The sequence below is a fragment of the Anomaloglossus baeobatrachus genome, chromosome 3 (genome assembly GCF_048569485.1).
Source record: "Anomaloglossus baeobatrachus isolate aAnoBae1 chromosome 3, aAnoBae1.hap1, whole genome shotgun sequence".
Classification (NCBI taxonomy): Eukaryota; Metazoa; Chordata; class Amphibia; order Anura; family Aromobatidae; genus Anomaloglossus; species Anomaloglossus baeobatrachus.
In genome coordinates, this window is record NC_134355.1 from 360,994,224 (window position 1) to 361,007,424 (window position 13,201).

The window sequence follows — 13,201 nt, forward strand, 5'->3', positions numbered from 1 at the left end:
TCAAAGGATAAGAAGGGGGGGTGCTGTTTCTTAAAGAAAGTGGTCATGTTTTTTCTTCCTGTACAAGCCCTTTAATGAATGAGGTAATAGTGATCAAATTTGTGGACCAGAGCATTGTGAACGTCCAGAGGCCAAGTGATGCCACTGCCCATCGTTCTTGTTGTCAAAGATTTTGGACAACTTTTCACTCACTATGCTCTTCAGGAAGTAAGCAAAACATAATGTCAAAGTGGAAACAACATTTAAAAAGACAGTATACTTCTAATGCTTAGTACAAAGCACTATATATTTAAAGTGAACTCAGACTCTGCTCTCTGAGTGCATGATAAATAAAGTCTGTGACATTAGAGCTATTGTTGCCTCCAGAAACTGTATGTCTCCTGACTTGATTTATGATGTGCTCAAAGGACTGGTAAAATAGCAGAAACACTGGCTCCTGTGATTAAACAAACAGGCAGGGAAATGTGTTCCGTCACACAAACAAGCAGCTGAGAGTCCCTACTGTGTCACCAGTATATTTTTTTTTTTTTATACAGTCTCCACTGGCAGAAACCGTTTAAGGGCCACCATGAACAGCAGCAACTTCACATTTGGACACCATAAATAAAACAGTACATTGCAGGGACACTTTTATAAAATTTATCTCACCACAGGAACATTTTTTTTTTTTTTATTTTTTCTTTTTAATATACGTGCATTTCAATAAATTAGAATATCATCAAAAAGTTAATTTATTTCAATAATTCAATGCAAAAAGGGGAACACATATATAATGAGTCATTACAAACAGAGTGATCTGTTTCAAGTGTTTATTTCTGTTAATGATGATTATGGCTTACAGCCAATGAAAACCCAAAAGTCATTATCTCAGAAAATTAGAATAATTACCACAAAACACCTGCAAAGGCTTCCAAAGCATTTAAAATGGTCCCTTAGTCCGGATCAGTAGGCTACACAATCATGGGGAAGACTGCTGACTTGACAGATGTCCAGAAGGCTGTCATTGACACATTCCACAAGGAGCGTAAGCCACAAAAGGTCACTGCTAAAGAAGCTGGCTGTTCACAGAGTGCTGTATCCAAGCATATTAATGGAAAGTTGAGAGTGTGGTATAAAAAGGTGAAGAAGCAACCGGGATAACCGCAGCCTTGACAGTATTGTTAAGAAAAGGCCATTCAAAAATTTGGTGGAGATTCACAAGGCGTGGACTGCTGCTGGAGTCAGTGCTTCAAGAGCCACCACATACAGACATATCCTGGACATGGGCTACAGCTGTCACATTCCTTGTGGCAAGCCACTCATGACCAATAGACAACGCCAGAAGTGCCTTACCTAAGCCAAGGAGAAAAATAACTGGACTGTTACTCAGTGGTGCAAGGTGTTGTTTTCAGATGAAAGTAAATTTTGCATTTCATTTTGAAATCGCGGTCCCAGAGTCTGGAGGAAGAATGGAGAGGCCACAATCAAAGCTGCTTGATGTCTAGTGGGAAGGTTCCACAATCAGTGATGGTTTGACCAAAGTCAGCGCAGCCATCTACCAGGAAATTTTAGAGCACTTCATGCTTCCCTCTGCCGACAAGCTTTTTGGAAGTTATTTATTATTATAGTACCATTTATTCCATGGTTCTTTACATGTGAAAGGGGTATATATAATGGGGACAAGTACAATAATCAAACAATTCAAGGCACAGACAGGTAGGAAGAGAGAGGTCTCTGCCTGTGAGAGCTCACAGTCTACAAGGGATGAGTGAGGAAACAGTAGGTGAGATGGAAATTTAATTTTCCAGCAGGACCTGTTACCTGTCCACACTGTCAAAAGTACCAATTCCTGGTTTAATACCCACAATATCACTGTGCTTGATTGGCCAGTAAACTCGCCTGACCTAAACCCCATAGAGAATCTATGGGGTATTGTCAAGAGGAAGATGAGAGATACCAGACCCAACAATGCAGATGAGCTGAAGTCTGCTATGAAAGCAACCTGGGTTTCCATAACACCTCAGCAGTGCCACAGGCTGCTCGCCTCGATGCCACGCTGCATTGATGCAGTAATTCATGGAGAAGGATCCCGGATCAAGTATTGAGTGCATTTACTGTACAGACTTTTCAGCCAACATTTCTGAGTTTAAAATAATTTTTTCAATTGTTCTTATATAATATTCTAATTTTCTGAGATAATGACTTTTGGATTTTCATTGGCTGTAAGCCATAATCATCAACATTACTAGAAATAACCACTTGAAACAGATAACTGTGTGTAATGACTCTATATAATGTGTTTCCCTTTTTGTATTGAATTACAGAAATATATTAACTTTTTGATGTTCTAATTTATTGAGATGCACTTGTATATACAATTGTGGAAATTATTATTTTTCCAAACTCACTTATTTAAATTCTACTTTGTTCTTAGGATAAACTCTTTAAAGAGAACCTGTCAGGTCCCAAGTGCATCCAGAAGCACGAGCAGTTCTGGGTGCATATCTAGAATCCCTGCCTAACTGTCCCAACATTTACTACCATACATAAACAGATCTTTAGGAAAAGTATTTCTAAAGATCCTTTATGAGATGCTAATGAGGGCAGTCGCAGGGGCATTAGTTCCCTTGCCTCCAGAACTGCTCGTGGTTCTGGGTGCACTTGGGACCTGACAAGTTCACTTTGTCTGATTCCTGCCATGGGTTAAACCAGTGCTGGCAGTGGAAGGGTAGGAGAGGCCTAGTACAAACGTTTCACAATGATCAGTATTCCACTGTAGCAGCCATTTTGCTCAAGAAGAAAAGTGACCAGAGAGTTGGTCAACTGAGGCAGTGGCAGCATAAACAACTAGAGCTATTGATGTGGTCTCTATAGATTAGATAAAAAATGCATAGCTACGTTAGAGTTTTCTGAGGTCAGTGGCTCTGCCCACATTGATGGCATGAGCTGCTCAGAACCGCTGAGCTCACTGGCTACTGCGCTGTTAACATGTCATTGGCGCTGCAGACAATAGCAATTTTGATATAAACTGGTTTCGGGTAAATTATGTGTCCTTTCCAATCTTGCTACTTTATGTAAGACACCTGTGCCTTTTCGCCTGTGTCGAGCTTGTATTTACCACTTATTTGATTTTATTCTCTTGCATGTTTTAATTTTTCTTTTAGGGGCTGACTTGAATGATCATCTTTCCAGCAGCCATCTACTGGCAAGCACACTCCTGCAGAACACGATATTAGGGAACAGTGCCTCCGAGCTCATAGTGCAGCATGAAGGCCCATATGACTTTTATCAGCATCCTAACATCCACCAGGTCAGGCAGTGCCAGTCTGTGCTGAGGCGCTTTAGCGAGGAAGTGAACAAGTTGATGGGAGATTGGCCAGATCACCCTGCTTTGGCTCAGGTGAGAAAAGGGTAATGGCAGGCTCCGATAGGCCCTTAAGGCCAAGGAAAAGAATTCTATATGCCACAATTCTAAATGTGAATGTCCATCCTTTTTCTTTTTTTTTGGTAATTTATTTTCTTTATCTCTTGCTTTGACATACATTTAAGAATAACATGCTGATTAGCACCAGCCTCCACTGGTGGAAGCTGGAAAAGTTACTGTATTTTGCCCAATATTTGCATTACATAGGTAGAAGCACACAGTTAACTCGGGGCTGAAGGTTTACAATATATGTTTCTCCATAGGATATTGACTTCCATATTTAAGGGAACCTGTTACATTGTACATGCAGTCTGCTCTGTAGACACCATGGTATAGAGAAAGAGAAGCTGGGCAGAATGATATTTAGGTTTGCTGGAGAAATTTTTAGTTTATTCAATGAAGTTCCTGGAGATTGTATGCATACAGTGGGGGTCTTACTAGTGATTGACAGCAGTCTCTGCTGCCCAGTCATACAGCAAGCCTGGCAATAGCCGGCAACGGAAGAGAGAGGGAGATAAATCCCTGCCTGCCCGCCCCTCCTCAGAGCCGGCCAGCCCCCCGCAGCTGAGGTCCGATCGCATATTCGGACCTCAGTCGCAGGGACACTCACATGAGACTCGGCTCCCGCTGTCCTGTCTGTGTGACCTGAGTGTCATGCAAGGATCACAGTAGATCCCCCGTGTGGCCCTGGCCTAACTGCTGCCTGCAGACCAGTTATCTTTTTTTAACATGACATGTTCCCTTTAAAGTCCCCATACACATTAGACTTATGTCAGCTGTAATCAAAAGGCTTCTCCAACAGTCCAATGTGTATGGGGCCTCCCGACTCTCCCCTGACAGAACATGTGTGGTCACAGAATGAGCCAGCATGCCTGATTTTGGATTGCTGATCCTTTTGTCTCTAAGAGATAAACTGCTAGAGATGTCTGGCAGCGCCTTTCTCATAGAGAACACAGAAGTGATTGGCCAAGCACACCTGTGTATGGGATAGTCTGGAGAGATGCTGCTGGACGAACAGTCAGACGACTTACTGTATAAAGTGTATGGAGGGACCTTAGAAAAATGCTCAGACGTCAGTGCCAAATTGTAAACCCCTTTATTTATATGCTTTTTATTCTTTCTTTGTCTCTTTATGTACAGCTTGTGGTCATCATCGATCGAATTCAAGGATTTCCGCTCTCCAGTCCTCTTTCAAAATTTTTAAATGGTCTGGAAATTCTCTTAGCAAAATCGCAAGTAAGTAAACTTGATATACAAGATGTATTAACCCTCACCCACCCCATGTGCAAAAAAGACACATATTGAACTTTTTGTTTTTAAAATTAAAGGGAACCTGTCATGTAAAGACAATGGTATTACCCTGCAGATAAGGGGTTTATCGGCAGATTAATAGGCTTATGACGCCATGCAGCTGCCGGTAGGAAATACATTTCCGGCAGCCTTAATTGAATTAGAACCAGATGACAATGTGGGCTTCAGACCACAAAACTGTATACACCCCTGGTCTATATGGTTATGTGAGGTTTTTTTTGTTTGTTTTTTGTTTTTTTAGAACACATTTTGCTATTACAAAGGGGAAAAATATGATTCTGACTATTCATTTTTGTTTAGCAGAATTTATGAAGTGATTACTTTAATTTCTATTTTCTTCAATAGGACTGGGAAGAAAACTCTAGCCGGAATCTGTCTCTTCGAAAGAACCTTGAAGAAATTACACAGCTTATATTTCAGTGGCGTAAACTAGAGCTGAAGTAAGGATGTTTGTCTGTTCTTTAATTAAAGCAATTTGTATAATCCTGTTACGTCCTCATTCATGCTGGTTGATATAGAGGGCTGTTACCGAATACTCAAAGTAAAGGCCCCTTTACACACTGCAACATCGCAAACGACATCGCTGTAACGTCACCGGTTTTGTGACGTAATAGCGACCTCCCCAGCGACATTGCAGTGTGTGAAACACATCAGCGACCTGGCCCCTGCTGTGAAGTTGCTGATCGCTACAAATCGTTCAGGACCATTCTTTGGTTCTTTGTTTCCCACTGTGCAGCATGATCGCTAGAAAGTCTGTGTGTAAAGGTGACTTAAATGTGCAGGCAGCAGGAGCCGGCTTCTGCGGACACTGGTAACCACGGTAAACATCGGGTAACCAAGGAGCCCTGTCCTTGGTTACCCGATATTTACCTTCGTTACCAGCCTCCGCCGCTCTCACTGTCAGTGCCGGCTCCTGCTCCTTGCACGTGTAGCAGAGTACACATCGGGTAATTAACCCCATGTGTGCTGTAACTAGGAGAGCAGGGAGCCAGCGCTAAGCAGTGTGCGCTGCTCTCTGCACGTGTAGCTACAAACACATCGGGTAATTAACCCGATGTGTGCTGTAACTAGGAGTGCAGGGAGCCAGCGCTAAGCAGTGTGCGCTGCTCCCTGCTCTCTGCACGTGTAGCTACAGCACACATCGGGTAATTTACCCGATGTGTACTGTAGCTAGGAGAGCAGGGAGCCAGCGCTAAGCAGTGTGCGCTGCTCTCTGCACGTGTAGCTACAAACACATCGGGTAATTAACCCGATGTGTGCTGTAACTAGGAGAGCAGGGAGCCAGCGCTAAGCAGTGTGCGCTGCTCCCTGCTCTCTGCACGTGTAGCTGCGTGCGCTGGTAACCAAGGTAAATATCGAGTTGGTTACCCGATATTTAGCTTAGTTACCAAGCGCAGCATCGCTTCAGTGCGTCGCTGCTGGCTGGAGGCTGGTCACTGGTTGCTGGTGAGATTTGCCTGTGTGACAGCTCACCAGCAACCCGTGTAGCGATGCTCCAGCGATCCCTGCCAGGTCAGGTTGCTGGTGGGATCGCTGGAGCGTCTGACTGTGTGACCTCTCACCAGCAACCTCCTAGCAACTTACCAGCGATCCGTATCAGGTTGTATCGTTGTTGGGATCGCTGGTAAGTTGTTTAGTGTGACGGTACCTTAAGCTCTGCCTTTACTGACCAGTCATGGAGACAATAAATGTCAGTGGCTCTGGAACCTTCTCAGATACATGCCATGGTGTCTGTCTTGTACCCCTCGCCCAGATTCTTGGGGGTCATTTTGCATTCCATTATTTTTTTAAAGGGGTGGTTCACCCATTTTTTTTATTTTCTGTATGAGCTATACTTACCTTTCTAGGCGTCTTCTCCATTGCCTTCTGTTTCCAGTTCTGGCACTGAGCGGCGCTATCCTGCACGCTCAGTGCCAGTCACATGACCCCCTGGAGCTGTGGCCGCCGGCATCCTCTGACGTCCCGGCATTTCCGGGCTCTCAAACAAGACGGGTACGTCACAGGATGCCGGCGCCACTCAGATTGAGTGACAGGGCTGTGGGCGGTGACTACCGCACGTCACAGCCCAGCATCGAGGGGAGGAGCCGGAGGACGTCACTGTGGAGCCGGCGTCCTGCAGAGAGGCTGAGACACGGGGCGCCAGTGTGCAGTACAGGGGGGGTCTTTAGCTGAATCCCCCCCTGCACGTAAGTATGTGCTCACACTGTCCACCCGCCCGCTCTGCTGCGATGTCAGGAGAGCGGCCGGTGTCGGGCAGTGTGATCATCTGCTCCTCCCAGCAGCAAGACACTGACAGGCATGTCACCGCTGTGCTCTGCCATCTGTCCTGCTGCATGGGACCAACTGTCTGCACTCTGTCACCTGCACCACAAGTCACAGAGTGGAGACAGTTGGTGACAGAGCACCTCTGCCCCCCCCCCCCCCCTGTTCTTTCCCCACTCTCTTCTCTCCCCCCACTCTTCTCCCCCTCCCCTCTTCCCCCTCTTCTCTGCCCCCCTCTTATCCCTCTCTCCCCTCTTATCACTCTCTCCCCTCCCCTCTCTTTTTTTCCCTCGCTCTCTTCCCCCCTCGCTCTCTTTTCCTCCCCCCTCGCTCTCTTTTCCTCCCCCCCTGCGCTCTCTTTTCCTCCCCCCCTGCTCTCTTTTCCTCCCCCCTCGCTCTCTTTTCCTCCCCCCTCGCTCTCTTTTCCTCCCCCCTGCGCTCTCTTTTCCTCCCCCCTGCGCTCTCTTTTCCTCCCCCCTGCGCTCTCTTTTCCTCCCCCCTGCGCTCTCTTTTCCTCCCCCCTGCGCTCTCTTTTCCTCCCCCCTGCGCTCTCTTTTCCTCCCCCCTCGCTCTCTTTTCCTCACCCCTCGCTCTCTTTTCCTCACCCCTCGCTCTCTTTTCCTCCCCCCTCGCTCTCTTTTCCTCCCCCCTCGCTCTCTTTTCCTCCCCCTCGCTCTCTCTTCCTCCCCCCTCGCTCTCTTTTCCTCCCCCCTCGCTCTCTTTTCCTCCCCCCTCGCTCTCTTTTCCTCCCCCCTCGCTCTCTTCTCCCCCCCGCTCGCTCTCTTTTCCCCCCCCGCTCGCTCTCTTTTCCCCCCCCGCTCGCTCTCTTTCCCCCCCCGCTCGCTCTCTTTCCCCCCCCGCTCGCTCTCTTTCCCCCCCCGCTCGCTCTCTTTCCCCCCCCCCCGCTCGCTTTCTTTTCCTCCCCCCCTCGCTCGCTCTCTTTTCCCTCGCTCTCTCCTGGCATGGTCAGTACAGAAATCTCTCCATCGTGGAGGGGTGAGAGGGAGTAATAAACATGGAGTCCCTACTGTGTCTGAGTATTTATTTCTAATAAAGTATTTTTCTCTGTGTGGTCTTTTTTTTTTTAACCCTTTATTGGAGATTCTTAATGGCCAGGTCAACCTTGGCCTGACATTTAGAATCTCGGGCTTTATACCAGCGGGTAAAACATAGCTGGTATTAACCCCTTATTACCCAGCGTGCCACCTGCCACCAGGGCCACTGGAAGAGTTGGATACAGCGCCAGAAGATGGCGCTTCTATAAAAGCGCCATTTTCTGGGGCGGCTGTGGACTGCAATTCGCAGCGGGGGGCCCAGAAAGTTTGGGCACCCTTCACTGCGGATTCCAATCCCCAGCTGCCTAGTTGTACCTGGCTGGACTCAAAAATTCGGCGAAGCCCATGTAATTTTTTTTTTTTAATTATTTCATGAAATTCATGAAATAAAAAAAAAAAAAAAGGGCTTCGCTATATTTTTGGTTCCCAGCCGGGTACAACTAGGCAGCTGGGGGTTGGGGGCAGCCCGTAGCTGCCTGCTGTACCTGGCTAGCATACAAAAATATGGCGAAGCCCACGTCATTTTCTTAAAAACGTTTTCAGGGAAAAACCTTTATAAAAAAAAAAAAAAATGCTTCCCTGCATTTCTATTGCCAGTGAAAGTAACACCAAGCAGCGGGGGCTAGCAGCCAGTAGCTGCTTTGGTTACCCTTAGCAACAGAAAATGCAGTGGGAGCCCACAAACAATGTGATTTTTTTTTTTTTTTAATTAATTTTTTTTTAAAAAAAACGGCATGGGCTTCGCCCATCGAGCACCGGAGCATTTTACTGCTCATTCATCCCAAGTAATCAGATGACTCCAGTGTCGGCCGATTACTTGTTCTGTGTCCCCCTGCATCCATCGCAGCGTGTACGGGCTGTGAGGTCAGCGGAGTGGAGACAGTGACATGCTCTGCTCTGACACATAGTGTGCTGCATGTCACTATCTTTCTCCACTCTGGCACTTGTAGTGCAGGTGACCGGATGCTGCATGTCACGTTTTTGCCCCGATTTGGTGCCTTTTTTGCTGCGTTTTTGCTCACTGCGTTTTTAATCAGTGCACAATGCCATTAAAGATTGTTGATGAAAAAAATAAAAAAGGTCTGATGTCATTTCCTTATTCAAAATGTTCATTGTATGCAGGAGAGCAGACAGCAGCTGCAGAACTACAAGGCTCAGCATCCTCCATCCAGGACTGTATGCAGTTTTTTACCCAAAAAGAAAAAAAAAATGACGTGGGCTTCGCCATATTTTTGTATGCTAGCCGGGTACAGCAGGCAGGTACGGGCTGCCCCCAACCCCCAGCTGCCTAGTTGTATTCGGCTGGGAACCAAAAATATAGAGAAGCCCTTTTTTTTTTTTAATTATTTCATGAATTTCATGAAATAATTTAAAAAAAAATGACGTGAGCTTCGCCTAATTTTGGTGTCCAGCCGGGTACAACTAGGCAGCTGGGGATTGGAATCCACAGTGAAGGGTGCCCATGCTTTCTGGGCACCCCCACTGCGAATTGCAGTCCGCAGCCACCCCAGAAAATGGCGCTTTCATAGAAGCGCCATCTTCTGGCACTGTATCCAACTCTTCCAGCTGCCCTGATGCCGGGTGGCTAGCCGGGTAATAATGGAGTTAGGACTAGCTGTATATTATCAGCTAGCCCTAAGCCCGAAATTCATGGTGTCACGCCAATATTAGACATGGCCACCATGAATTTCTAGTAATGATAAGAAAAAAAAAACAAAACACAACACACAGAAAAATATTTTTATTAGAAATAAAACACAACACAATTAGTGACTCCATCTTTATTGAAATAAACCCCCCTCCACAGTAATCCTGGGTCAGGGTCCCGCGCCGTCCAATCCGGATCCAATATCATCTGATCGGTTTGCTGGAAGGAAGGCAAAGCGATCAGATGATGTGTCAGGATAAAGGATGTGAATCACATCATACATCAGCTGACTGTATAAAAGCCGATTATACAATCAGCAGATGCATCAGTGCAAAAAAAAAAAAGAAATACTCACGTCTGTGCTGATGACCGGCAGCTCCTGGAGCGGAGTATGATCCTGGCCCATCACTGCAGCAGCGGCCGGTAATCAGCTGATGAAGTCCCCTGACGGCAGGATCAGCTGATAGCCGGCCGGGCAAGAAAAAGCCGGCGAGACTACGATCAGCTGATGCGTCAGGTGACTGCATCAGGTGATCCACGGCCAGGTCCTGCAAGCTTCGTGCATGCACCGGGGAGACTGCACACAGCCGAAGCGGCGGTACCGAGACAGGGGCTGGAAGCAGGCATGGCACCCGGACCCTGCAGACAGGTGAGTATGACATACACACTCACATACACACTCACTCACACACTGTATATACATACACACACACACACTGTATATACGCACACACACACTGTATATACACGCGCACACACTTTCTTCCCCTGGCTGTGCAGAGCTGCTGTATCTGTGATTTCTCTGAGTGCACATCCACTGGGAAGAGGCAGGGAGGAGGGTTTGGGTGGGAGCAGAGTGGGTGTATTAGACACAATGGGTGTGTTAGATAAGCCAGACACCGCCCTAGAGCCACAAAGAATTCTGGGACTTGTAGGAACTGAACACAGGAAGTCAGAGGAGAGATTAACCCCATCAGAGCTGGAGCCAGCAATGAGCATGTGCTGCTAGTGCACAATGAAAGGTAATTTTGCTGAAAAAACATAATAGATGTGTTGAGGACACATATTAGCAAGATTTATCAGAAAAAAAAAAAATCAGTTTTGGTAACTGGACAACTTCTTTAAGTAAAGGTTAATTTCTGCTAGAACAATACTTATGGTCCATGGCTTATATTTCTTGATAGTGAGGTTCGGCATGTTTAGTTGTCTAATATGTAAATTGTCACAGTTTTCTTGTACAGTTCATAAACTAAGTGAATTTCTTTGTTGGCTTGCAGCTGCTGGTCTTTGAGTCTTGACAATGCCATGAAGAAACATGCTGAAAAATCCCAAAGGCACTGGTTTTCAATTTACCAGTTGATTGAAGACTACCTGCAAGTTGAACAGGAGGAAGGTGAATTGATAATGTCGGTCTATCACTGATGTAGCTGTATAGCACAAAGCTCTTCCTTTTCATCTGTATACCGTTTCTTATGTGCAGAGAATGATAAAGAGCAGTCATTGCAGTCTGTTACCAAGACCTTACAGGCATTTATCGAAGGGTCTACTTTGGGAGAGTTCCAGTCTCGCCTCCACATGATACTGGTGTTTCACTGTCATGTTCTGCTTGTGCCTCAAACATCTAGGAAAGGTATGGCATTGTGTTAATGGAAACAACTTGAATCTAATCCGCTATTTCTCAATTATTATTCTTTTAACTCATAATGTAAATAACATAGAAAAAGGGAACATTTGTTTTGTGGATATTCAGGTGCTTCACAGTTTGCAACTCCTGCTCTTGCAGACCTGGCCAATGCATGTATTGTATTTGTAAATAGGAGGTTGCTGCTTCAGGGGAAGTTGGCTGCTTTGTGGGGCCTCCAGCAGCTAGACCCGCCACAATGAGCCAAATGCTGTGCCAGGAAGGGACTATATCTTAGTGAACCATAGAATGGGGTATATGCAGAATTTACCAAAGACAGATTTATCATGCTTTAAAATAATCGGCACGGTGGCTCAGTGGTTAGCACTGCAGTCTTGCAGCGCTGGGGTCCTGGGTTCAATTCCCACCAAGGACACCATCTGCAAGGAGTTTGTATGTTCTCCCCGTGTTTGCGTGGGTTTCCTCCGGGTACTCCGGTTTCCTCCCACACTCCAAAAACATACAGCTAGGGACCTTAGATTGTGAGCCCCAATGGGGACAGTGTTGCCAATGTATGTAAAGTGCTATGGAATTAATAGCGCTATATAAATGAATAAATTATTATTATTATATATTATTATCTGAATGCTGCTCTCTTTCCCGGAGATTTAATTTCTAATTGACAGATTCTCATAAATAAACTCTGTGTATTGGAAATTTTGTAGCTCTGTAAACACTGAGTTTTAAAGGGCAAGTGTCTTAAAAAAAAAAAATTTTTTTTTCCAAGAACTGAAAAAATATAAAGTGTTAATGTTTAAATAATAATATTTGTTTTTAATTGAGAAAAATATAAAAAAAATTTTTAAAAAAAATTGGTATTTTCCACTCTTAAACACTTGAAGGAGCAGCTGCTGAAATCCTGCTGTAGAGCTACGGTAGAACTAGCTCACATTACAGCTGCAGTAAAAGTGGGTGCAATCTGCTCTCCAGTGTGTGATGTCACGCCTCACTTTCCTCTTCTGGGTGTTTCCAAAAGGATAAGAGAGAATGAAGTTTAGGATCACAGTGCGGAGCCATTTTGTTGGTGGCCGCAAAGTGATCCTAATATGTCTAAAGTGTCACTAAGGGCAGCTGCATAGTGCTCCACTGTATCCCGCGCCGTACTGTTTCCCAATGCCCCACTGACTGTATCCCACGCCCCCATATACTGTGCTGCTGGCTGGGATCTGAGGTCCGAGGTTGACATGCGGCAAGGAAGGGTGATCTGTAGTGCAGTGCCGCTCAGGTTGCGGATGTAACGCTGCGATCACCGCTCCAGCCACATACACTTACCTCAGACCTGCGTCCCCGGCAGCCTGTCCTGTCAGCGATCAAAGTACATAGCAGCGAGCAGCGGAGGCCCGGGGTGAGCGGCTGACTGGGGGGTGAGCGGTCGAGTGGGGGCGTGAGCGGCAGAACAGGGAGCATCACCCCACGATCAGTTACGGTGCAATCACTGCTGCCCGGCATCGGTACTCACCCCATGCATTCCGGGGGGTGACGGGGAAAGTGGAGCACACCGCATACGTTGTGAGATGCACAAAGATGGTGGAGATGTCCTCCCTCTGCTGTGATCTGAACAGCCCAGGGGGCGCATTTAGATAACAGCAGACGCTTTTTCTGTGTTAAGTATAGGGTCGCAGTCCGACAATGGTCTTCTATGCACAGGGAGCTGCCATAAATGAGGTGAGTAACTTTCGTTACTCACAGCAAATCCAAGATGGCAGCCCCCAGTGCTTCAGCAAAACTAGAATTAAATAAAAAGTAAATAAACAATGAATTTAATTTTGCATTAAAGTATTAAAGATACTTGATTTCATAATCACTATTATTATTACAAAAATAAAAAACCGCAACACCTT

At 46.0% G+C, this 13,201-nt stretch overlaps 1 protein-coding gene across 2 annotated transcripts in view; it reads left to right on the top strand.

Annotated features, from left to right (window-relative positions):
• MDN1 (midasin AAA ATPase 1) overlaps nucleotides 1–13,201 on the top strand; it is a 585,757-nt gene that overhangs the window by 414,086 nt on the left and 158,470 nt on the right. For both annotated transcript variants that reach the window (XM_075340129.1, XM_075340130.1), the window contains exons 66-70: nucleotides 3,144–3,379; nucleotides 4,544–4,639; nucleotides 5,060–5,154; nucleotides 10,957–11,072; nucleotides 11,160–11,309. In XM_075340129.1, the coding sequence (XP_075196244.1) occupies nucleotides 3,144–3,379; nucleotides 4,544–4,639; nucleotides 5,060–5,154; nucleotides 10,957–11,072; nucleotides 11,160–11,309 (693 nt within the window). The remainder of the gene's footprint in view (nucleotides 1–3,143; nucleotides 3,380–4,543; nucleotides 4,640–5,059; nucleotides 5,155–10,956; nucleotides 11,073–11,159; nucleotides 11,310–13,201) is intronic.